Source organism: Brachyistius frenatus, unplaced genomic scaffold (genome assembly GCF_029030835.1).
Source record: "Brachyistius frenatus isolate BFR_SWC_R1_liver_20210118 unplaced genomic scaffold, ASM2903083v1 Contig_27, whole genome shotgun sequence".
Classification (NCBI taxonomy): domain Eukaryota; kingdom Metazoa; phylum Chordata; class Actinopteri; family Embiotocidae; genus Brachyistius; species Brachyistius frenatus.
In genome coordinates, this window is record NW_027210626.1 from 4,033,461 (window position 1) to 4,060,437 (window position 26,977).

The 26,977-nt window shown below is 39.3% G+C and overlaps 1 protein-coding gene across 16 annotated transcripts in view; it reads left to right on the plus strand.

Moving 5' to 3' along the window:
- stxbp5l (syntaxin binding protein 5L) overlaps positions 1–26,977 on the plus strand; it is a 129,763-nt gene that overhangs the window by 46,213 nt on the left and 56,573 nt on the right. For all 16 annotated transcript variants that reach the window (XM_069698669.1, XM_069698670.1, XM_069698677.1 and 13 more), the window contains exons 3-6: positions 6,798–6,879; positions 12,802–12,902; positions 19,016–19,150; positions 26,354–26,417. In XM_069698669.1, the coding sequence (XP_069554770.1) occupies positions 6,798–6,879; positions 12,802–12,902; positions 19,016–19,150; positions 26,354–26,417 (382 nt within the window). The remainder of the gene's footprint in view (positions 1–6,797; positions 6,880–12,801; positions 12,903–19,015; positions 19,151–26,353; positions 26,418–26,977) is intronic.

The window sequence follows — 26,977 nt, forward strand, 5'->3', positions numbered from 1 at the left end:
GGTGCACTGCCCCCCCCCCCACACACACACACACACACACACACACACACACACTCCCTTTCACCACTCTACCACTCTGCCAAGATGCTGCCATTATTAACTTGGAAACATGGTCCACACGACACACTCACATGATGAGCAGCTCCACAGAGAGACACACATCTATTATTTTTATGCAAACTCTGTAGATGAGCTGTTCTCACATGCGCCATGTGTTTTTACACTAATCAAGGTGTCACATGAGGCTGAAAACACTTTGCTAGCCATTAAATTACACTGCAGATCCATAAGGTGTGTTGAGAATTTATTTTGCATGTTCTCACTTACATCAGCATCATCTGAACATATGGACGCAGTTCATTTTACTTTTTGATGTTTTAAGCTTTTTACTATGAACTATCCACACAGTTATGGATGCTGTTGATATTATTCATGCATCCTCCCTCAACCGAATCACACCACACCAGTGGTTTGGAGTTGACAGAATAGGATGAAAACACCAAGTGACGGTAGAGAGGTCTGTCACAGTCTGCGATTTTGCTATCAGGGATTGAGACGAAACCAGACAAGGCAGATAACAACTGACTGGCTACACGGTTCAGCCCAGACAGAGCATCGTTGATCTTTTAATAGATTGTGTCTGTGTTTGTCTGGTCGCTGGTTATGGTTTACAGAGAGGGCAGGGAAGCGTTTAAAAAAGGAAGTCATTTCGGTCCTTTCCATAGTATGAAGCATGCTCACACCAGAAAAACAAGTCAAGCTTGTTAGGAGTGCTGATGTAATCTCAACCTACTGGAGGGAAAAGACCCCAGGATACATTTATTATGAATAAGGAAGCACATGTTCACACCCAGCACATTCATGACTGGAAAGACAGATATATTTAAATTACTGAGGTGAAGGGATGTTGGAATCTCTTTTATACATATTTCAAAGGTTTGTGAAAGTCTGCAGGATGCTGAGGTCTTAAAGCAGAACAACAAATTTGTTTCAGGTGAATTAAGAGTCTTACTGTAAGTTATAGTCTAACTTGTGCCTGCTTTGTCTTGTGTGTGTGAGGCCGAATGTGTACTGGTGAGCTTTCAAATGCTGATGGGCCTTTTCTTGGATTCATGCTAGCTTGAATCTTTATATAGAGTATGTAATTAAGGCATGGGCAATTATGGAACACCGTGCTGAAATGCAATTCAGATTTTATCCGCCCAGTCTCTCACTGTTGTCCCTGTTTCTTATAACTACAGCAAAACAAACACATTTTCCTCTTCTTTTTTTTTTTTCTGGCAACGGATTCACTGTACAGTGTTTGTTATCTTCCCTGCTGAGATAAATACACGTGTGATTAGAGCCTATTGTGTGACTCGACTTTTCAAACTAATCTGGTTGTTTATCCATAGCAAGTTGGTAAATTTGCCCTTTAGTGATGTGAATAAATAGGTGTTTTTAATCTCAAAGTGACCATTTTGGTTAAGTACATTTTTAACTCACTTTTACACTGCTTTCCAGTTTAAAGGTCCCACATTTGACACTTTTCTCATACAACTGTATTTTGCCATCTTGATATCCATAAGAATATATATTTGTTATTCTAAGTACCAAAAATAATTCTCAACATCATTTTTCATCTCCTGTCCTCTTTTCTCTGTAACTCTACCAAGAACAGGCTGTTTTGTGTCTGTGTCTATATGGTGCATTGATAAATGACCCTCTCCTTTGATTGGCAGACTCTTTTGTGATTGATGCATGTTGAGGCCAACCCCAGGTTATCTTCAGTCATGGTACCTCACTACCACCACAACTGCACAACTGAGTCTGTGTTTTCTTCCATATAAAAGGTAGGACAGTGGGCCGAGTTTGTGACATCATAAACTTATGGAGGTACAACGAACTATCTAAAAAAAAAAAGAAGCTGTTTGTTACTGTAATGTTAATGTATGCTATGGCTGCTTTTTCTGTCACCCAAGTTATAAAGCAGAAAAGAAACTCAGATTTAAAAGTGATGGTCTGTGTGTCATCCACGAGGATGTGAACTGTTTTGTGTGATCCACGAGGACGTGAACTGTTTTGTGTGATCAGAGATGCTTTGCAGAATCACCTAACACGTATGTAGATGGCACTCTCGAACCATATAAGTCTTGAGATGTTTTGGGTGAAATTAGGTCCTATTGTGACTGCATCAGCTGTGCAGCCCCGAGACAACTGTGCACGTGACGTAACAGGTGTTCTAAACTAAATGACACATTTGCTTTTACTTATTGGTTTCAAGGCAACAAACATCAAATCCTCCATCCAACTGTTACTCATTGGGATGCTTCTCCTGCAGCTGGCGGCAATACAGCGGTTGCCTCCTGTATGGGTGTAGGCGACTTCACCTTCACATCAGCTTTGTGTTTTGACAGTGTCTTGTGCGTTTTGATGGCGTCCCGAGTGTGATGTGAATTTGAATGTGATGTGTACAAAGACTCGCCTGTCAGGGAAAGAGTGATACAGACTGACAGAGAGATGATTTAAGTCTACCAATGCCTTTCAAATCAGCTCTTGAATCACTCACACGCACATACACACACACACACACACACACACACACACACACACACACACACACACACACACACACACACACACACACACACACACACACACACACACACACACACACACACACACACACACACACACACACACACTTCTTGAGTGAGAGGACTCAACAGTGCTCACTGCATTGAAGTAACACCGCCTCCACCCCTTGTAGCCACAGTGCTGATCTACCAATGTAAACCTTCCACAAACTATCAGTGGGCTTCCCGCCCCCTCAGAAACCGATTTGCAAATATATAATTTCTTTCAGGCTTGTCGCATGAGATGACCTTCAAACTCTGGTCTGCAATTTTTCCGTCAATACAACTACAGTATGTGAGAGGGTTTTAGCACCACGTAAACAAAGAAGACGCTGAAACGCTTTGTGTGACATTCAAATCTTTTCCATAGAAACACACCTTCAATGAAACAGGGGGAAAAAAAATCCCAACTAGCAATGTTTACACCGATATGACAACACTTTAAAAACTCCTGTGTTGATTTTTCACATGATTATTCAGCATCTTTGATATTATTCTGACAATAAAGGTGCAGACAGGGGCAATCTCTACACATTACTCCATGGTGTCTTGTATAACATAAAGCACCCATGGTAGAACTCAGATTGTCAAGACTGGCACTTACAAGCAGCCATTTCTAAGTTGTTTATATTTAAGCCTCCCAAAGCCTATTCTGGAAGTCACCTGCTGTTTGGGAATTCAAAGGAGAAATACATATTGACTACTTTATGTGGAGAGGCTTGTTCCTTGTGCTCGGTGCATTGCCACAGGTCAAACAACAGATTTTTCTTTGTGGTCACATGAGCACTGATATAGTTCAGTCGATTTGTGTGAGTGAAACAAAAGATGTGTGTGTCTGTGTGTGTCCTGGTGCCTCTTTCTTCGTGGACCATTATTTAAGGCTTCCTTGCCTGAGCTGCAGCTACACAGCGACACATACACACACCTTAGACAGCTGTCTGACGACAGTCTTGAGTTTCTCAAGGTCACAGTTTGTAGACATTGTCCTCTGCATCAGTTTGCTGTCTGCCACGGTGTCTTATCAAACCATGACTTAGTTTGATAGATAAAAAGGGACATTTGACAAATCTTTGACTGATTCCAGCATGCATGAAAACTGATTATACAATGCAGAGATAGTGATGGAGGAAATTAGGAGAATTAAATAACACAATGTATTTGGGGTAATCAAGCTAACTTTGACCATCAATGCCCGTTCCACGCCCCTAGAGCTAGTCTATGCTGCTGGCGATCAGCTCGCCCGGGCCCCCGGCACGGCCACCAGACGTTGGCCGACGAGCTCCCCTCCCCGGTCTGTCTCCGGGAGGGTGCACCGGTTTCCCTGATCCGGGCAAGGTGGCTGAATTCCGTGTGCTGCTGTTCATCGGGGGACTTTTGTACCGCTCGTAGTCTAGGCTCTCCACTGAGACCAGTTTGCTTTGGCAGACGCTACCAGGAGCTGATGCCTCTGACAACATAGCTCCCAGGATCACTAAGCCACTAACCCCCCCCTCCCCCCAGCGACGTTACGGTGGCAATTCTCAGAGGGGTATTTAAGATACATAGGAATTTGTATTGACATGTCATGCTGTAAAGACAACATTACAATGATTGTTATTTTGCACAGTGCACTGTCAAATCTTTAAACATAAATATCATCATTTAAACATCTTAATCTCAACAAGGCTTAGCATGTTGCATGCACTGTGTATACAACAGCGGTCTTACATGTTATTCAATTTAGTAATTATTTTGAAACAAGACTTGCGACTTAACTTCAGACCAAAGTCGCAGGCGGTATTTGAACCGTGAACGGTCTGAGTCTTTCCTCCCCAATTCACCGGAGATCCGCAGCCCGGTTCACCAGTTCACCATATCAGGGTTCATGGCTGCATAGGCTGTGGATGTGATAAGTCTGTCTGGATGTTTCTGCCCTGTTGGTTTCAGAGTACATTGTGAGACTGACCACTCTGCGTACTATCAATCTATTGGCTTGTTGCATGTCTGCCATAAATGAAACATGACATCACAGCTCCAGCTGTGTGTTTGGATACAAAGTTCATATGTGTTTATCAAAGTATTTATAACTGGATATGCTCTCTGCACTTGATGCATCTGAAAACACTATTTGCAAGTAAAACACTTTACTTTCACATGTGTGCCGACACAGAAGTGCTTAAACACCTAACTCAATTAATTGTATTCTCCTCTCAACTCAGTGTCTCTGTTGAATGTTAAACCTTTGTTCTGCTTGCTATTTTTAGTCATATTTATTACTCATTTTTGAAGTCATTAAAACTGCACACTGACATGTTTTTAATTATATATTGTTTAGTTTCGCACTGTTAGCCAGCTGCACACATATTTGATTGTGGCTCACGCGATCACCTTGCCCTGAGCTGTTTGCAATGTTTCATGGGTCGCCAATGATGCCAGCCGAGGTGGACAGAAATCTCTTGAGGGAGATGAGGGGAACAGACTAGCCAGTCACATCATACCACAAGTTTTGCAATAGAACACTAAAGTATACAGTAAATCATAAGATGTAGAATAATAATATATCCAGTAAATGAAAAAATCGGACAAAAATGGCCTTTATACTGGTAGAAAAAAGTGAAAAAACAAAAAAAAGGTAATTGCTATGTCATACATCTACAACTGCTTTTATTATTGATAATGTTTGTATTATTAAATTCGACTTTTAGATGCTCCTTTGGGGAAAAATATGAAAACACATTTTCAGTTTTTGATTATGAAAGATTTATCATGCCTTATAATAAGGACTCTTATACTTGCATTGATTCACCTGGTTTTCGTTCACACTGACTGCCACAGCATCGTGAAGTAATTGTTGAAAAAAAGCTGGTTTATGTTTTACCATTAAAAAAGGCTAATTAATTTTGAGACGGAACAAGGTCATTTTGTTCTTTACAGGACCGGTCATGTGTGTTTCTCTGCTGTACTGTGCTGTGTCAAGCAACATCATTAAACTCCAGTATTCTGAATCAAACTGGTTATTCAGAACCAACTGGCTCTGTTTTCATGTCGTGTCATTTCCCCCTCCTGCTGATTTCCACCTGCTTTGAAGGATGAGCTCAGGGGTTTGACTTCTTCTGGTAGCCACACCTGTTTCCTAAACAAACTGCATGTCGAGTCATTTGCTCATCAAAAGGCTATTCCTGTACACATTCTATAAATACAGTTAGAATGTGACTTTAGTACACACTGGGAAATGACTCAGTCAGGAGTTACAAAACTTTAAAAACACAATCAGCCAATTGGCATCTATCAGCTTTAAAGAATGTAATCAAATAATTTGTCCTTGGATTAGATAAATATTGGGACAGTTACCTCATTATTTGCGTGGCTGTCAACATTATTTGGTTTGTTTTCTTATTTATTTGGCTAGCTAAAACTAATGCAGTAATACAACATGCTGTCATTTTAAGTTTCTTTAAACTGTTTTGTGTTGATTAAAATAAGGGTGCACAAAAAAGAAAACCCCTCTTCAACCACTCAAAGGCTGAATATGTTGCGTTACTCTTTAGAAGACAAATATTTCTGACAGTGGGATGACAGTAAACAATGTAAATTGCTGCATCTTTTCGTGACAACACGGAGCAGAGCCTTCACCTGCACTTTCATGAATGTTTTCCATTAAACTTGACTGCCCCAAAGAGAGAGGAGGGGCACAGTGAGCAATCATCAAACAGCACAATGCAGTCATGTTTTTTTATAAGGCAGTCATCCTTTATAACTTGATTTGACAATGCACCACCTGCCTGTTTATATAAGGCCAGCGGCACATGTTTCTGTTCAACCACATTTGGGACAGGTATGTCCTCACAGAACCTCCAACTTTGTGTTGGAGGTTCTTCGAGGATTTTGAGGATTTCTTTCTTTGAGGATCTTTGTGTTTTGTGTTTCACAATGATACAGTATATCTTGTAGCACAGAGCTGTCCAGGGAAAAGATAGATTCAAACACTGGGAATACTTTATTGTATGTGAATAAACTTATTGCAGGCCCTTTAGCTTTTGAGTCATTGTATGAATGGAAGTGTTGGCTCATCAGTGTACTTTAAGTGTTGATTGGATGTTTGTTTATGAGTCTTACAGTAGACTGCAATCACCGACACATGAATATTTACTGTCTTTTTCTGCATCTATATTGTACACTTCCTTGACTCTGTGATGTCATCAGACTGGGAGGACCAGGGGTGGACTGCTACAGTCAGCATGAGAGCGGAGCGGCTGTTCTTCAACTGCAGTTCCTCATCAATGAGGTAAGGCAGAATCATCTACAAAAGCCTTCTTAAAGCTGTGAATTAAATCTTCTCCGGTCAGACTTTGTAGACCCGGGATGGCAGTGATGGGGACATTACCAAATGCTATCAAAGTTCAAAAACCCTCAAGCTTGTATGAAGTTGAAGAGGAAGTTGTCTTCAGCCTTCTTTGAAAGGAGGGACGTTGTTTGCTTCTGCACATCAATCATCAAACGTATTTCCTCTAGTTACTTATACTAGTCATTGATTGTTGATATGATGAGATGGATTTAAGCATCTGCTTGTTACTTTGCTCTCAAATTTATGTGCTTAGTTTTGGTAGAATTAGGATATGCTAGTTTTACCTGGCAAAGTTTGCTCTGCACCTCATTTTTGATAATTCTTTTGGAAGATACCATGGATACCATGTCATGTGATTGCATGAATGATTGACACGTCTTTGTCATTGCCCTTGAGTGCAGATGGTTTTATTTTTCAATCCAGTTGCTGGAGTCAAACTTCAAAGTGCTTTTTACAGAAATCCAAGTCTAGCAAGTTGCAATCTGGCATACAAGGATGTACAGTTTATTTGTCCTGTGGAATATTATCGATAATTACATCTCATCCATTTTATCTAAAGGTAAATCATTCTTTTGATAGGAACCATTAGGAGCCAAATCACTATATAATGAACTATTTTGATTACAATATCCTCATGATCATTACTTACTGAAGGACACAGTAGTTTTCCTCTTCTGTCTCGAAAACCATTTCCCCTCACTCCTCTGTTTTTCTACTGATAGTCCAGTAGTGTGTGGGCTGATACATGGCAGTTCTGCGTCAAGTAGTTGATTTTAGGACTTTAGCCTCATTTTTAAGCCACATTTTGAGTATTAACAAAATACTGTGGGTGTATTAAGAGAAAAAAAAGGGTCCTCATCTTAGTTAAAGAGCAGGAGCAGGTCACACGTGTACCCAGTCTATTTCTTTTTAAGCCCACTGGCTCTTTCAGCCCACTTCTCCATCACTCATTGGCCCACTTGTGACGTGTCTGAGGCAAATGGAGGTGGATGGGCCTGAACAGGGGTGTGTGTGTTTGTGTGTTTTTGTGTGACAGGTGTTGACTTCGTGTGTGCACATCAGTGACTGTGTGGGTTAGGTTGTATGAGGACCCAAATGTTCACGCAAGAGTGTAACACAGTGTGTCCAGTTGAGAGCATGCATGCTATAACAATGTGTGGGTTCAAGTGCATCTCGTTAAATTGGTAGATATGTGAAAACATGCATCTGTGTTCGAGTGGCTCAATGTGTGTGTGTGTGTGTGTGTGTGTGTGTGTGTGTGTGTGTGTGTGTGTGTGTGTGTGTGTGTGTGTGTGTGTGTGTGTGTGTGTGTGTGTGTGTGTGTGTGTGTGAGTGTGAGTGTGTGTGTTTGTATGTCTGCATGCATAATTTTTGCACATTTGTGTTTACTTTCGAGGTTTCTCCATCCAGCAGTGTTTGTGTATGCATATGCTACATACTTGCATACACACTCCCCACCAGCATCTCTTAGATGAATGTACTCTCACTGTGACTGCAGGTCTGCCCATCATTTGACAGAGTGGCTATTAGCAGTGCTCTGTGTCAAACCCCTCCCTTGGACAGTGTGTGGGTTGTCAGCCACCCTGTTAATGGCTGCTTGCATATTTAGACTGGCCTCTTGACATTCAGTGAGGTGGAATGACTTATTCCTATTAGACGCAAAACCCTCTAAGGAGCCCTCTTATTGCAGGTATCTGAGAGAGATGCAGAGTATCTTCTCTTTATCATACAGAAAGTGTACATATACAACACATCTAGCAGTCAAGTATTTTATTATATAGTCATATTCTCCCCCATGTCATCCTCATAAGCCTCTCACTTGCTGTTTTATGAGGGAAGTCTTTTTTTTTTTTTCTGTCACTGTTGGTGGAGGGTATGAATAGCCTAATTAATGTGTTTGTTTGCCTATTCTGAATTCATTATTTTGCTTGATGAATAATACATTTAAAGAGGCTGAGGGGGCTGGAGAAGGTTGGTGTCAGACGAGGTTTGGTGGAGAGGGGAAATTGCTTCAAAAAAGGTGAGAGGAATTTTTGTGCTTTGCTGAGGGGTGGAATGAGACAGCAGGGAGCACTGGGAAGAAATTTCATTTATAAGCAAGCTAAGGACTATTTTGGTTCTGTGGTTAGTGGTAAAAGAAATTAAACAAATGAAAAAATACAAATAATTAGTTACAACTGTTTGTATAATGCAGTCCACATATACACAGTAGCCTATATTATTGATTTTTTTTTTCTTACACTGTTTTGTTTTACTTATTTTCCTTGTGGGATACATATTTCATCCGCTATGGCGTACAACTTGCCTTTTTATTAAATTATTTTGATTTGTTTATAATTACCAATTTTATTATCTTGTAAAGAAATGTGTAATTTTGTTGAAAAAGGCTCATAAATAAAGTTGATTATTGTTTTATTTATCTATATCAGGCTTCACTAACAAACATAAAGAATAATATGAGATATTTTTGTTTTGGATCTAATGAAGGATGAAAGACATTTTCTGATCACTTTGCCAGCTGCTGCATTAATGAGGGACATAGCAATAATGAACAGTGTCGGGAAATTTTCTCAAAAGACAACCAAACTTCTCAAACTGATACATTGATTGAAGTTTTTTTATTTAACGTTGTCATTACATATTTTTTTTTAATGAAATCCCTTTTGTTTAGTCCATTGTTTCATTTTCTAGAAAGTCTGCATCAAAAAGCTATCTCAGATATTCTAAATCTTACTTTATACGGTAATACAATCATGTGGTCAGACACATGCCTCATTAACCTTTGACATGACCCAAGAGAACCAGACTTTGGGGAACACAATTAGCTGACTGCTGCTGGTTAGCTAACATGTACCTTAACGTCTCCCCTTTGTGTGTTTTAAGTGCTGCAGGAAATCTACAACAATATGATACAGTCTGTATTGAAAGGAGCCAGGCAGCCAATGTGCCTGCACTACTGTTTGCCATATTTATCTTCAGAGAACTTTGATCATTTTATTTTTCATGCAACACCTCATTGACTCCTCTTAGGGAGAGTTGACTAATATCAGGCCACACTCTGGATGACATATTGATTAGTTCACTAATAGCAGATAGCGTGATAAGTGTTTAATGGGTTTAATTTTCATTGACCAAATCAATAGTGCAAATGCAGTATGAAAGAAAACACAATTTTCAAATGTTTTTTTTTCCGCTGCAATTTCCTTGTGGCCCTGCCAATTGGTATTATTACCCGTGCTGTGTACTGTACCTACGCTTGGTCGCCTTGCCTTTGTTGCCATCAAGACATCAAGATAATTCTACCATGACAGGCAGACAGGCTTTCACCTCGTCTGCCTCTCACGTTCTTTCTTCTCCCCGTCTGGTATGATTTCTTCATTAGCTGCCGCTCCACCTCTTCTCACTCCATTTCACTCTCTCTTCCTCTGCACCTTGTATCATTGGCCTTTTCAGAGCAGGTGACAGAAAACAGTGCTCTAACACTGTAAGAAAAATAAAATCTTGCTGGGAAAATTCTTCAGAAATATCCACTGACGATTGTAAAGTGATTGATTGTGCTTTGGAAGAAATCGTGAAACATGATTTTGAGTGATGATAGCACTCTTTATTGTATTATCTCCATTTAGTTCCATGACATCAGCTGTCAGTAGAGGGAGATTCATTTCTTCTCTGTAGGCATCTAATTGTATTGTGTAATCATCGGCAAGGTCACACATGGCTCATTAAATTATTAAATACTTTTACTTTAATGTAATGTTTAAAGGCATTTTAAAGGACTGGTTCTTCCAAAAATAAGAAATGTGAAATGACAATACAATAGTAATTGTGAGCAGAAAGGTGGCAGCAACAAGTAATCAAATCCTGTCTTACTGGATTAGTCTGGGTTGCAGTAAAGCTCATTAAATGAAATGATACTAAAATGAAGGCTGATTACAGGCCACTGAAATAAACACAAAATAATGTCAAGTCTATTATATTACACCAAAGCCACCATCATCTCTGGGTTAGATCAAGACAAATATTATGCAAATTAGCTTTATATAAGGTGGCACTATAAGATATGGACCCCCCCCCCCTCCACACACACCCCCCTCCCCCCTAAAAAAAAATATTATCCATGAATGTGTGCACATCTAATCAAGTTGCAAACATTACAAAAATTGTCTTAATATGAGGATGTTGTTTTTGGGCAAAATGGAGGGCAAATTAATGAGAAATTAATTAATCCACCAACCTAAAGCAGTCATAATCCCACCAGGGTTTTATTATGATATATGGCAGCATAGGAAAGAGTCAAATTGAAGCTCTTGGTAAGGTGAGAAAGAACATGAAATGATATCCAGTGTCAGATGTTCTAATTTTCCTGAAAATGCCAGATAATAATGAGCACATCCCTCTTTGCTCAGATTTAACATGGATAAGCGACATCATAACATTTTGTATGTCTGGAGACAGGGAATTTAACAAAAGAGGAGACAGTGGGTGGAAAATACTTAAATTAATATATTTATTAATTGTTTCATTTTTCAGGATACTTTTTTGTACAGTACATTTGTGCCCAGTATTAGTTGTCCTATTTTTTAGGGGAACATAAATGTCACAGGCAGCACTGAAAAGTTAATTCATTCATATTTCATCCTTACAGATGAGGAGTTTTCGAATGATAAATGCTTTTATTGTCTGACAGTAATTCATAATTTTCTTCCTAAATAAATAATCACATTTCTGGGTGTGTTTTTTTTAACTGCTGGAAGTACAAATGCTTTTGCCATGTAAAGTCACAGATTTAGTGAGAGGAGGGAAAATATCACCAATATGGAAATCAGTTGGAAGCAATGTTTTCATCCTTCCCCACTACAGTACAGTGCAGTCTTTAATCCCATGATTAAGTTTGTAATCTAAAGCTAATTCTCCCTGGGCTCCAGGCTTTACAGTGACGCCCTGTTAGCAAAGCCACGCAGGGAATTTCACTGTAATTACAATTCTACTCAGAAGTAGGGCTGAAACCAGCTGATGTCCTCTGAATATGATTTAATGTTCATTTAACACTTTCCATTCAATTTCATGTAATGTCCATTGGTGTTGGTGCACAGCCTAGACAGTTTGAGCACAAAGTTTGAATTTTTTTAAGTTTACTGTATAAGATAAAATGCTTAAAATGTTTGCTGACTAATTTCTGCTCAGCTGATTTGGATATTGTGCAGTTTGAGATACAAAATCATTATACTTGACATGCTTAAATCCAAGTGGATTTGGTTAAATCCAAGTGGCAACCAACAGTCACCCATTATTTCACCCATTTGTGAACTGCTGTTCTGAAGCCTTGACTTTGAATTTTGATCGGCAGGTTTAGAGCAATTTGGAGCCAGAAGTGACCATATTTGGACAAGCTGGGGAGGAGCAAGTGGTGGATCTGAGTGGGAACACAAGGACACTACGCCCGCCCACCTATAGCAGAAACCTGACTGTACCATGGGCCTGTCAATTAAACAGACCCTCCCCCCCAAATCCCTTTACTTTTAAGGCTTAATACCTGATTAATGATGGGATTAATTTCAGATGGACTGCCAGAAAACTAAAAAGAAGGAGCGACTAGAGAATGACACCATATTGACTCTCTTCATTAGAGAAGTTGAATGGGAGTCTATGGAGTCAGAGCTTTTTCGGAGCCAACCTCTAGTGGCCCTTGATGGTATTGCAGTGTAATGACCTTTTGCATTGGCCTTATTTTTCAGATCCTGCAGCAACGTCCACTCTTATATACAGTCTATGGCCGGAGGCAAAAGGCACGGTGTCCTCTGTGCCCCTACTATATAAGGATCCCATACTGATATGTCCTTGTTTTTTGTTTTTTTCCTCTAGGGGGCGCTGGTCACAGCCTGTGCAGATGACACGCTACACTTGTGGAATCTGCGCCAGAGGCGGCCGGCTGTCCTGCATTCGCTCAAATTCAACAGAGAGAGGTAAGCATAGATTCCGCTCTACAAAACACACACATCACACACTCAAACTTCACATTTGGCTCCAGTGAAAGGTGAATGTGACTTTCTTCAATTAGTGCATTATATTTTACAACCTCGCTAATTCGCCCTAATGGCCATTCTGAATCCAGTCATCTTCAGCACATTATCACAGTGCTAATGAGGGCTCCGAAAGAGTTGTACAGCCATTAACAAATGTATTACTTGTAGATCCCGTTTCACCACGTCTGATAAACCTGACTCGCTGGCTAGAAGCTCTCTGTTCCATTTTAGCTCACAGCGCCTTCTGCTCTGTGAGAGACCTGACACTTCACCGTAAACCCCCAGAACCACATAAACCATTTTTGTTTTCCCGTCAAAGCGGCATATTTTAACAACATATTGCTTTTGGCAGCTTAGCCTGCCTGTGCATTACGGTAAATCAGTTGAACTTAATTTCTGTTACTCCGTGTCAAATTAAAAACTTATGTCATTTTATTGTGGGGGTTTGTCACCTGTGTGTCATTATGTCATTTTTTTCTCAGAAGTTCCATCCTGGAGCTCCCCTCTCCATAACAGCTCCTCTGGTGCTTCCACGTCTGACACCACTTTAGGGTCGTAGTGGTCAGAGGGGAGGTTGTTGCTGCTCTATTGCTCAATAAAGAGCAAGACCAGCGCAGAACCCTGGCGAAGTAGCTGTGGGGGGAGCCAAACTCAATGACTGTGATTTGAGAAATAGAGAAAAACTGTTTGTATGTCTCCGCGCCGGCGGTAGCCATAGCCGGAGGTAGCCATAACCGGCGGTAGCCATAACCGGAGGTAGCCATCTTCTGTACATCCATCCGTCTGTCCTGTTCTTGTGATTGCGATATATCAACAATGCCTTGAGGGAATTTCTGCAAACTTGGCAAAAACATTCACTTGATATCAAGGATGAAGTGATTCGATTTTGGGGGGCGGCAAAGGTTAAGATCACTGTGACCTCAATTCCACACATTCATGTGGACATGATATCTCAGGAATGGCTGTATCAATTGTGATACAATTGTTCACTCAGCCTGAAGGATGAACTGATTTAGAGTTTGGTAGTCAAAGTTCAAGGTCATCGTGACCTCATGTCCCTCTCATCCGTCAGTCCTGTTCTTGTAAATGCAATGTCTCCAGAACGCTCTGAAGGAATATCTTTAATCTTGGCTCAACGATTCACTTGGTACCAATGATGAACGGATACGATTTTGGTAGTCAAAGGTCAAGGTCAATGTCCCAACACATTGGTCCACGCTAGTGATGTGCGACATTTCGGGAACGTCTGGAGGGAATTTCTGCAAATTTGTCATAGATGTTGAATTTATCTCCAGAATGAACTGATGAGATTTTAGTGGAGAAAGGTCAAAGGTCAGGATCACTGATTTCACATCCGTTTCCCACTATTAACGCAATATCTCAGGAACGCCTTGAGGAAATTTCAACAAATGTGGCACAAAAATGCATGTACATGAACTGCATGTAAAATACAACTCGAGTTGTTCGCAAAGGTATACAACCGCCAGGCGGTATTTTTAGTTGGTGTAGAAATACCACCCTTGCTTCTTTCCCTTTCTTGCTTGGGAGATTATTACATTTAGTCCGACTGGGATACATTTGATCGACTCCTATCTTCCTTCGCTTGCCTCTTCCTTAAAGCACACCCAATAATTTTGTGTGTCATAATGTGTCACTTTACCTTTGTCATATTTTGTCACCCTTTGGATGAATCAGGAGCACCACACCCTCAGCCAGTTTTTTTTTTTTTTTTTTCTCCATCAGTCAGCTGTTTCAACCCTTCTTATGTAGAACAGCAGTCTGAGGGATGTAGGGGTGAGCTCGGGCTTGGCGCTTTGCTTTTCCCCAGCAGTAGCAGCAGTTCATTCTCTGCTCTCCACCATTAAACTTTCATGGCATACAATGGACTCAAGATGCTGATGCTTGGTTTTAGAAAGTTTTCTACCTCTTTCTTCCTCGGGAAAACCTTAGGGGTCTTTGGCTGTACACACAAGTGACTCAATTCAGAAAAAATAACGCCTTTATTTGACCAAAATGGGCTCAATATTCTCTGCCTGAGCCTTTTCAGAAACAGGTTGTCCACTGCCATAAAGAACACCTGCAATCCACCATTTCTGTCTGCAGGAAAAAATAGCAAGCTTGTGCTGCGTGGTTAGGGGAGCAGAGATCTATATCAGTCTGAGCATTGATTGAGCCTGTGTTGTTTCGACTAGACATGGCAGAGTTTGTCAGTGTCCAAGTTTGCAAAGTTTGTATATAAAAAAAAAAGTAAGGTGTTTATTTCCTTAGTTCTAGGCAGAGATCTCTAACTCTATTTCTTTGCCATAACACTTTATACTTAAGTTAATGCATTTTCACGGACCTTAATTTACCTTTCCTTTGGTGAGTTCCTTGATTGGCTGATTGAGACACGGAGTTGTGCAATAATGTTTCCTGCAGAAAGCTTTTGTCTGCATGCAGGAAATAAGACTTTAATTATCAGGCCTAATATGCCTCCATGATTTCTGACAGAATGTCTGAGCTGGTCAAACAAATGAAAAAAACCTTCTTACACAGTAAAAATATATTTGGAATAAGTTGATGTTCTGTGAGGGGCGGTGCAGTGGTTATCATTGTCGCATCACAGCAAAATGGTGCCGGGTTCAAATCCAGGCCTGGGCCTTTCTGTGCGGAGTTTGCATGTTTGCATCTCTCCGGGTACTCCAGTAGTATTTTGTTGCCGGATGTGCTTTAGGTTGGATATGTTTGGCCTCTAAATCTCAAAAATGTATCCTAGTGTCTGATAAACTGATGGTGGCTGAACATTTTTCAACATGGCACAGTGACTTGCCCGTTTTCTGATTTCAACACCTTTTTTTTTTTTTTTTATTGTGAGCAAACATCAATTGACAGAATCAGTATTCAACATCAGCTTTGAAATCTTATTAGCCTTTAATAAACTATGTTTATAATGTTAGTTAGCTAAACTTGATTTATTCATTATTTCATGTACCTAACATTTCAGTTTAAAGCTATGAGTATTTGAGGTGGAGACAGGATGAAATTGGACTTAATGGACAGCAGTAATGTGAAACATAGTTCCAGTTGCTCATAGGAGAGGATGTCGCTGGTAGCTGGAGAGCTGCCCATTGAATAGAGAGACTTCGGATGTTGACAGGGAGCAGGCGCTGTGGTTGCAGCTAGCTTCTGAAAGCATGTTATATAACTCAGCCTATTATGATAATTTGCACACCTTTATAACACAACCTCAGAAATATTTATAATTTATCATTTTATATTTTGCCGATTTTCAATTTCTAAGATTCTGTGCTTTTAAAGATTTTACCTTAGCTGATGCAACAACGTTAAGGCATTAATGCTTTGTAAAACCTCCACGAACTAGTACTGTAAAAACTTTGCATTTGGGATTTATTTATATATATTTTGGTCTCATGGCCTAGCAGCTGCACTCATCACTGTGTGATACATACGCCCACACAGACACAGAGGTACATGTTTTGCTTCAAAGGTGTTGAAAACCTCTTTCACTTGCTTTCTACCTGTCTTGCGGTGCAATAAGGTAGGAGGCAGAACCACTTGCTCTCGGCGGACGTGAATCATGCTACAAGACTAAAGGAAGAAAAAGGCCATCATGAGTCATCTATCAGTGGCTGGGAAGTGGCTTTCCATTTAGCTCTGTGTCTCCAGGCTGAACCTCTGACAATTAGCACGCTAACACCTCATCAGAGTCCCACAAGAATAACGCATGACTCACTGGAAACGGTGGAGAGAATTGTTTTCTGTTGACTGTCAGCCAGCTGCATGTGCCTGCCACTGCCCCTCAACTGTCAATGACAGTTTGATGATGGCCCAAACATTTTGGATTGGAATACATGACACGTTGGATGCGTTTTGGTACAGTAAAAAGAGTCATTTGAGCTAATGTAAGCAGCTGCTTATGAATTATCCAGCATAACTGCTGATACAGGAAGTCATTATGGAATTCCTTAAGCAGCTGTGTCATGACTCATGCAGAACAGATGGTGAGGTCGCCAGTTCCCTTGATGATGTCACCAATTCAATTAATCTCTACATCTGTTTACTTCATTAAGGGTATTTGCTCCTCAGCTGGTCTCGCCGAGGGCGGTCAGATGGCAGCTAAACTCAACTCTTGTCCTCTTGGACTGATAATTATAAGGCCCAATAGTGGTGGCTGATCCAACTAATCTGTATTCAACACCACTTGCCTCCTACTCCTTCCTATCATCTCCTTGTCCTTTCTTCCAATTATTTTGTTTTTCTTAAAACTTTGTCTTTAATTTTTCCTGTGACATTTAATGTAAATATTTCAATCATAATGGAGATAATTAGCTCTAAAAGGCTTTTTCTAAAACCTTTTTTTTCACCACAGGGAATATGTCATGATTCACTGTGTTACTGCAGATACGTTTTATGGCACTTTGGATGAATTACTACCAACATTTTAACATGGTGTTACATAATTTCTACAATTATATTTGTCTGTGAAGTTTGTGAATACTTATACGTTATATCTCATCATTTGATTTTCCAAAGAATTGAACCTAATAATCCCCAGAAAGCTTTAATATAAATCTTCCTTAAACAAGAAAATTTGGTGTGCTGTGCTTTAACGCTTGTTATAAAAGACAGAAAACTGTATAATACTCAGTTGCTCGCATAGCAGTTCTGTACCCCTTGCCAGTCTGAATATCGTCATCTCCTCAAGCCCCTGAAATCCTTATTGAATTGTGTGCCATCTCATTTGTCTTCTGTCTAATAATCCTGCCGCTTGCTTGGTGGGTAGCTGTGGGGCCCAATGATCCCCAGATCTCTTCTCGGTAATCAACATGGACAACAGTGACTTACTGTGTGCTGCTTTTTATTCCCTGGTAAAGGTGCTTGCAAAGATGATACATGCTAAAGCCTTTCATCACATCATAATTATTTAATATTCTGGAATAATGCGTCATGTCCGCAACATTTGTGAAGTATGTATGAAATATTGTACCAACTTAACCTTTTGTTCACACAGTATGTCATCTGACTTGATGTAACAGAGCACAGAAAAAGTTCAGGCCTATACTTGTGGCTCTTGTTTTGAAGGGCTCTAGCTATGTATAGCAGCTTAGAGCGAACTTACAGACTGAGAACAAGGGCTCTCTAACAAGAGGGAAGCAAGAGTGTCAACAGAAAGAGCGAATAGGGGCAATGATAGCGGTACAGGGGTTATGCTTTGTGGAGGAAAATGGACTCTGTTCTAAATTAAACCTTGACACAGAAGGCCATGACTTCCCTGAATGAGTCTGGGTATGATTTCTGTGAAGAAGGGAAAGTTATTATTACTGTTGAGCACAGGCTCAGGATTATGGTTGTGACAGTGATGGGGTTGTGTTTACTGTGTTCACGAGAATAGTTCATATGGGTGCTCTGAGTTCACGAGTTGTGATGTATTTGCTGGTATTTCTGAAATAATGGATGCTTTTCCATTTAAGTATTATCCTAAGGCTGTGTACAGGTACAGGTACAGGTACCGTATTGGAATCTGTGAAGAAAGGCCACATTAACTCCTGATTGAAGATTGAACCCTTTTGTGTCCCTTTGTTTATATGAATGGTTTGTGTTGCTGACAATTCTTTGTGACACATTTTATATCTGTAAAATTTTTAAATAGGAAACAATAGCATGTAATTCCAACAAAATGCCTCCTTTTGTTATTTTGTTATTTTGTTTGTTTGTTTGTTTCAGAAAAAGTCAATCTCTTGATCAACTGTTAATGATGCACCAAATTGAACACAAATGAGCACACATCGATAAAAACAAAACTGCTCCTAGTTATCCTAATGATAATAATTATATTATTGGCAAGTTGAAATGCTTTTGTGCAAACAAAATTGTGCATATTGTTCAGAGATATACAGAAACAGGTGTCGATCAATGTGACTACAATACTGTATGCAAGAATGCAGTGTTTACACAGTCACAAATTGCACGATCATTGAAACAAACAGGCACAAACCCTTTTGTGACTGTTCATATTCTAACACTCGGTCTTCTGTTTGTTTCTTGTTCTCCAGGATCACATTTTGCCACCTGCCCTTTCAGAGTAAATGGCTGTATGTGGGGACAGAGCGTGGAAACACGCACATTGTCAACATCGAGTCCTTTATTTTGTCTGGATACGTCATCATGTGGAACAAGGCCATAGAATTGTGAGTATGTAATACTACAAATGCTGGACTAAAACAATGAATACTGTTATCATGACAGTGAGGATTTTTAATAAAGTAATGATAGTGGATGGCAGTTGGTGAGGCGGTATGTTTGTTGTAAAATATTGATTGGGAATTGACTTGATCTCACACCGTTTGAATCTTAATGCATTTGCTTCCCTAACATAAGATTTGAAAAAAATAAAAAGTGTTTTGCTGGTAGTCTTGCAGCACGACTTAAAGAGAACTTGCAGGCTTTAAAATGCCATCAATCATTATTTACTGGTTTGAATATGTGATATAAACAGGTGAGAAATGTTTAATTACACTTCAACTTTGACAAATTGGAGCTCAACGAGGTGAGTCTTTTTAAATGAATTGTATATGTTCAGCCTCTGTGTGTTTGTTAACATGGACTAAAGTGAACACCACATGTTTTTTGTTGTTATAAGTGTAACCTGGGATGACCACGTGGCTGGTTATTTTGCAATAATCAATACAATAACCCATCTGCCTCTCCTTCCTTGCACACACACACACACACACACACACACACACACACACACACACACACACACACACACACACACACACACACACACACACACACACACACACACACACACACACACACACACACACACACATTGAAGTACAGACCTTGTATTCAAAAGTATTGGGTTGATAATGAATTGATAATTTTTGTTCATAATAAAGTGGGTCCAATTCTCTGTTACTGTTGAGCCACATTTAAGTAAACAAATTGACCATGCTGTGTTTTCGTTAGATTAAGCCTTTCTCAATCACACTGAATGTTATGATTATCAAGCTGCTGCTGTAGCAAACTGATACATTTGGAGTCCCCTTAGAATTTGTTTTTTTAAATATTCAATGTTATATTTTTTATGTTAAAAAAATGAAAATCAACTCTCCTTTAACTTTCTTGGACCACATGTTGTTGACTAGTCGGAGGCTTGTTAAGTATAAAGGTGTTTTCAACGTGGTAAGGCTCCCGGTTTGCAGTAAGCGTTTCCAGTGCTATCGAATGTCTCACATTGGTGCTTAAGATTACGCATCAGTCAACAGAGGCCTTTAGTAATTTGTTGACATGCACTTTTGTTTGTCACAAGTGTTGACTGTGTAGCTGACACATCTTGCAGATTGACAAATTAAAGCACCTTGAAGTGCGCAAATGGTGCTCAGACGCATTGTATGCCCATTTGTTTTTCTTGGTGTCACCCACCTACGCATAGCTCTTCTGGTGTTACCCTGACAAGTCCCCTGCTGCAGTGTCAGTCATAAGCCACTCTTATACCAAGCCATCTTGTTGCCTTGTGACAGCCCAAAACATAGTGAGCAGTCTTAACACTGATGTGTTTGTGTGGGAGGCCTGTCTGCCAATCATTGCAACAACCTCCGAGACACTGGTTGGGGTTATAACAGGGTATTTGGTTTGTTGATTTTTCACCAGTCAACAGAGAGGACGGGGTTTTTTTTGTGTGTAATTGTTGATAATATATTTATACTGCCTACAATGCTGTATCCCATATGCACATTAAAACAAATACAGGTTATACAACAAAGCTATGGACATTTACTGAAAGTTGCTTCTTCTACCAAGTAGAAAACGGGCAACTTTCAAGAAGAGCTACACACAATCTTTTTTTTTTTGCATGTACCCATAATCATATATATGTTTGTTGGCATATAATGTTGATTGAACTGCTGTTTTTTTTTGTGATAAATTAACTAAGCAACTGAAAATTAAATCACCAACGTCTCTGATGATCAAGTAATTGGTATTTTTATGAAGAAATTATAAGATTCTTTGATTTCATCTTCTAAAATGTGATTTTTTTTTTTTTGGTTCCTTTATTCGTCCGTGATATATAAGAATAATAAGTTCATGATGTTTTCTAAGTTAGATCATTAACTGATCATATGGTCTGTTAAGGGATAGCTAACCGTCCAAATTCCAAAATGAATAAATAATATGAGGAGCCAGCATTGCCAGGTTGTCCATATGACTAATTTGTTTTTTTTGTCGGATCATCATCATTAGATCATCATCTAATCTTGCATGTTCGAGAAAACAAATTAACTTTTAGATTCCATATCATCAAATATCAGACAAAACTAGCCTGTAAACAAAAATAATTTAATATGAACTTTGCTGTTCAGCTTGGAGCATAAAACCATCTCAACAATAGGATTTAGTTCACTCCATGTTTGAGCATAGAGTGTAATGTATTCTATATTTTCTAACCATCAGCACTCTGTGCCGTGCTAAAGTAGAGATCATGAGAAGTGGAATTAGTAGAGAATAAATCTTCTCTCAGAGACGCACAGAGCGACTCGGGAATTTAATAGTTTGTCTGGGGACGTTTTCCACAAACCATGAATAGGGATGAGCGGGGACTTTTTGTTTTTCCTGTCGGGGAACATTTAGTGAGGGCGAGGAGAAATCCTCAACTCTTTCCACTAACTGTGCAAACAGCACACGGTGAGTCACATTGTGTGTGTGTAGGTGTATTTACACATGTGTCTGCATTTGTGTATTGACAGTGTTTGTTTGAAAGACAGTCATTCACAGGTGCATTCATTTAACAAAAAAACAAAAAAAGTGTGCTCTCTCGAACAGAATTTGTTATAGCAACAATTCCACTGTGCCCAAACAGGAGGGCTGGGCTCTCATTGAAATTCAAATGGATTTGCAACATATTTAACGCACAATTTCATCGTCAGGAGATTCACTGCGAAATGAGATATAAAGAATGAGATGCAAATAGAAATGGAAAAACACAGCAGCCCAGCGCACACTCTGCTGCAGTTCATAGATCCCTCTGATGAACAGAATTGTGTTTACGCCCGGCATCACGCCGTAATCAACATTGCCATGTTAAGTTAATTTCTGCCATTAGGTTTGTAAAATAAACAATGAGCTTCCAACATCCCCGTGGTCACACAGTTCTTTTCATGAAATGAACAAATAGGTAAAACATACTAACATGCTACAGAAATGCACAAAACAACATTCAGGTTATGGAAAGTCCTTTGTCTTGGTTAAAAATTAAACACCGACACAAGACCCGGTTTTGTTTTAGTTTTTCTATATTTAACCAAAATGGGTCTTTTCTTTTTCTGCCCAAGTGTTTTTGAATTCTGAACCTAACCAAACATGGAACTCCAGATGAATACCTGAGGCTCGGTGCTGTCCAAAAATATTCAGTACTCATACTTTGACTTTGATACCGGTTCCTAAACGATACTGTTTTCAATATCGATGTTATGAAATCTATTTTAAGAAAAAGGAAATAGATTACATGTGACAGTACGAATCGTTTGTTCTTGTGTAGTTTGGAGGGGTAAATGTGATCCAGGTTATTTTCCATACCTACAATTAAGAGATGTCCCTAAACACCTCACATGCAAGCTACCGCTAGATGCTACAGTTTACCAAAATTCAATACTATCAGTAGATTCTAGCTTGCTAGATTTGCACAGGGAAGCCTCCACTCCATTTCATTTGACATGTTTTGTATTTATGATAGTTTTCGATATTTTGTGTAGATGTGTAAAAGCCTTTCGGTGAGGTTCACCGTTTTCATGTCCTTCACATCCTTGCACATGGCTCTTTATTTCCTGCCATGCCTTGCTCCTTTTCATCTGTTGATTATTTATCCTTTTCTAACGGTAATGGGTTGCCATGGCTCCGCTGGTCTTGTTTGTGGTCTAAACAGCCTGCACATTCAATCTCTGGACTGAAAACAACATCCCGACTTCTCTCGGCTCTCTAGGCCCTGACCACATAATAGTGCATTTGCCACTTCATTCCCTACTCTCTGTTTGATTCATTCTGTTTTCTTCCTCACACGGTTATGGTCATAGTTTTCATTAATCTATGATATTTCAGTGTTTTCATTTATGCAGAGTATATTCTGTACACCTGTTTGGCATTCTTTGGAAACTGGCCTGGTTTTCAGATCCCCAGAGCCACAACAGACAGTGTTGTTAACAGTTGATGGTTTTTGGCACTGCCTTTTATATGATTTGGTAACATTAGCTTAACAAGCACTGGGACACTAGTACCTTCCATGAAAGCTTTTAGCTTGACTAATTTTCTCATCTGTTTATTTAACAATGACCTTACATCTCAGCAGGAAATCTGAATTATCACGTAAAGCTTGCTGCTCTTAAACCACAAAACCCACCGCCACCTTAAAAGACTTGGAGACAAATGACCAGAAGGACAGAATTTACATCCAATTATACTATTGTGCACTGACTGGTTCTTATTTATGATGTCACCACTGTCACAAAGCTGAAAAAAGAATAACTGAAAATCCCGGTGACACTTTGTATTTTAAAAGAAGTAATGGACTATTATCATATCCTACAGCACTATTCAGGTAATGCAGTAAAGCAGTCCCATACTGGTAATGGAACTACTAATTGGTCATTTGTAACTAGTGTAACACTGATAACTCGTTAACTATAAACTAAATGGTTACTTGAAACAACTTTTGGGCCTTTGACTAAGAACAAAGATTCTTCTGTCTAATTCCGCTTCTTTTAATATCCCTCTTAACAATAATTCAAATAACAGAACTCCAATAACACCTGCCAATACATGACTTCTTTACCTTACACCAAATCACTCCACCCAATCCCATTCAACATCAACACTACAGATAAGGTCTGCCCCATCTTGTAGTTCCCAATTGTAAGAAAAAGAACACATACAAAATATATCCCCGCAAGAGTACTTTTTTTTTTTTTTTTTTAGCAGAATCTAGAAATTCAAGGCTTTACACAAAGCAGCTGTTTGACCTCACATCCTTTCAGACTATATTATTATTTCCATCATGGGCGCACACATTACTCATCAGTCTATAATTTGTTGTCTCTTAAAAGATTGATTCATTTTCTGTGCATTTCAAAAACTGGCCTTGTCAGCTGAAGGGTGCACTTAATCACAAAGTCACTAAGTCAGTCAGTAACAGCTTAACATCATATATTTGTCTCCACATTGTGTAGGCTTTCTTCCGCCAAAGGAAACAACCTTCTACATACAATAGCAAGCCTTCGCCCTCAGCCATGGCCGCTCGATCCAAAATTCAATAGCTGCTGTGAACTCTTTCTCTCCAGCAATTTAATAACTTGTTTTTATTTGAAAAAAAAAAACCTCTTCTTCCACCACACAGTGTTTCCAAGTGTATGTGTGTGTGTGTGTGTGTGTGTGTGTAGTGTGGGTTTGTTGATATTCATCAAAAAGTCCGGGGTCAAAAGTGCATATACGTGTTAAATCAGAAAATATATTTCAGCTTAATATGTTATTTGTACTGGCTGGCTGGTAAAGCAGGATTAGCTCTTGGCATTTGCCCATTGTGGTACTTCATTGATTGTACAGGTGTTGTGTATTGCAGATGGTTTGCTGATTCCTTGGCTTATTTCTTAAATTGTTGAAGAGAAAGGCATTGAGAGCTTGCAGCGGTTTTTATCACTCTCCGGCAGCAGGCATAACTAAATGGGCACATCTGAACATGTCAGTCACACTTTACCTCAGCCTTACCCGATCAGCTCACATTTCAGCCACAATGCTAAAATATCCTGATTGTGGCAGCTACGGTGACATTTGCTGGTCATCATGTGGCCGTTGAGAACAACAACACAATTAATTTTGCAGCTGGTTGGGAGAGTATTTCAGCACCGTGTAGTGCCAGTATTGAGTTATAAGGTGGCTCCGTGGATGCTTTAATTTCCAGTGATAGAAGTACTCAGTTCATTAACTTGTCAGTGATTTCAAACACAAGGTAAACACAAGGCTCCTCCTGGTGATACACAAGAACCTTGCTGAAACAATATTTACGGTACAATTTCACTCCAAAACCACATATTTTTCAAACTTCTAAGTCATATAGTGTCTCATAAATATGGTTATTATACACAATTATAAAAAAATATCTCTATTGACAATATTTTCTGGTGATATACAACAATTTCATAAGACAATTTTCTTTCCCTCGATATATAGGCTTATATTTTAAAAAAATCTCTAAGTGTTATCAAATTAAATAATGAAAGATTTGGATAGCCTAGATTGTTCTGAAAGAAACAACATATAGAATAAATGAGCCCTATAATGACCAAGATATGAGCTTAAAAGTGAAGGTGCTGAAATTACCCTGAAAGTAGCCACGGGCTCAAAGGGTTAAATTACCTGTGCCTGTCTGACATTATATCATGTCCGACAGAGCATGACACTAAACGGGAGCTTGTCACAGTCTTAAGTTGTTGATTTTTAATCACAATTTCATCTCTACAACGGTGGTAAAGAGTGCAATGTTAGCACAACAAATTGACTCACAAAGGCCCAAATAGTTTGAAATATGCCGTGAAACCAAAATGATCCTTTAATGTACAATAAAACATCATTTATTCGATTTTTTTTTTTTTTTAATGTGACAGTCATCTGAATATGCAGTGAAACAGGTGAATTCAATTGCAGAGTACAATGAATGTAGAATATTTTTGACTTAATTCTGGCGTGGAAATCAAAAGTATATCCAAGATGGAAACACAAAAGCAAAGTAGTTGTACCAATATTTCCATCGTGTTCCAGCTAATGTATGTAATTACAGAAAAGAGTAAAACGAGTTGTGAGTGGCAACTGTTTGTGCATCACTTAGTGAAAAACAATTCAAGGAAATGTACAATGAAAAGCACACTGTAGGCTGTCATTTCTACATCATCACAGAAACAAATAATGCACCATATACCTAAATGTCAACCCTCAATGTTCTGTGCTGTTTTAGTGAAAGATTAATCCTTGAGCAGTAACGTCGATTTTGTTTCTGAAGACTGGGAAATTCCAGCTATAACAAAAACACCTTTAAAATCGTATAAATACTGCAAGTAAAATGTGTTTGTTGTTGTGTCCTGTTGAATTTTATGTGATTATACAATAGTTAGGAGGTCATTTTTCATTCACATAGTGTCTATAAATGTCACGCTGTTAGTGTGTGAGGAAGTGTGCTTATTATCTGAACAGCCAACTGTGTCTTGCACGGGTAGAATAAAACCCTCTAGTCATTACCTCCATGTCCTCTGAACAAGGTGTAAGTGTCTTCTTACAGTACTGTTTCACAGCATTATATTTGATGTCTTTTTCACCTCTTTCTAATCTTTTCACTGTCATCGCAGATCAACTAAAACTCACCCAGGACCTATAGTTCATTTGAGTGACAGCCCAAAGGATGAAGGCAAGGTGAGTAGGCAGATAAAAGAAACACGCAGTGACACCTTAATCACCAGCTCTAATGTTAAAGCAATGCAGAACATAGAGACTCTCTTCCTTTTCCCATGTCTCTGCATCTAGTTAAATCTTTTTTTTTTTTTTTTTGCAACAAATCCGTCCTTCCAACCTCCCTCTGCATTTTCAGTTTTTTCATCCACATTCTTACTTTCTATGGTCTTTCATTCTTTTTTTTCTGACTGCTCCCCTCTCTCAGCCTGCTTTCTTTGTGGCTCACTTAAAGAAAACCGGTATGCTGTCTCCTATCGACCTCTTTATTTCAGTTCCTCTTTTCATCTATGGAAACTGAAGAAAAGAGAAAAAAAGGGACCTGTAGCTCTCCTCATTTGAGGCGAGTTGAGTGTTTCAGTGTCAAAGCTCAGTCAAATTGGTAGGAAAAATGGCAGGTGAAGGTTGCTGTAAAAAGAGGTCACTGAGGATCATATTGATTTTCCCAATGGATTTTGCCTGCCTCTGGGTGAAACCAGACATGACAAGCTGCGAAGACATAAAAACGGGACATGAGCAGTTGT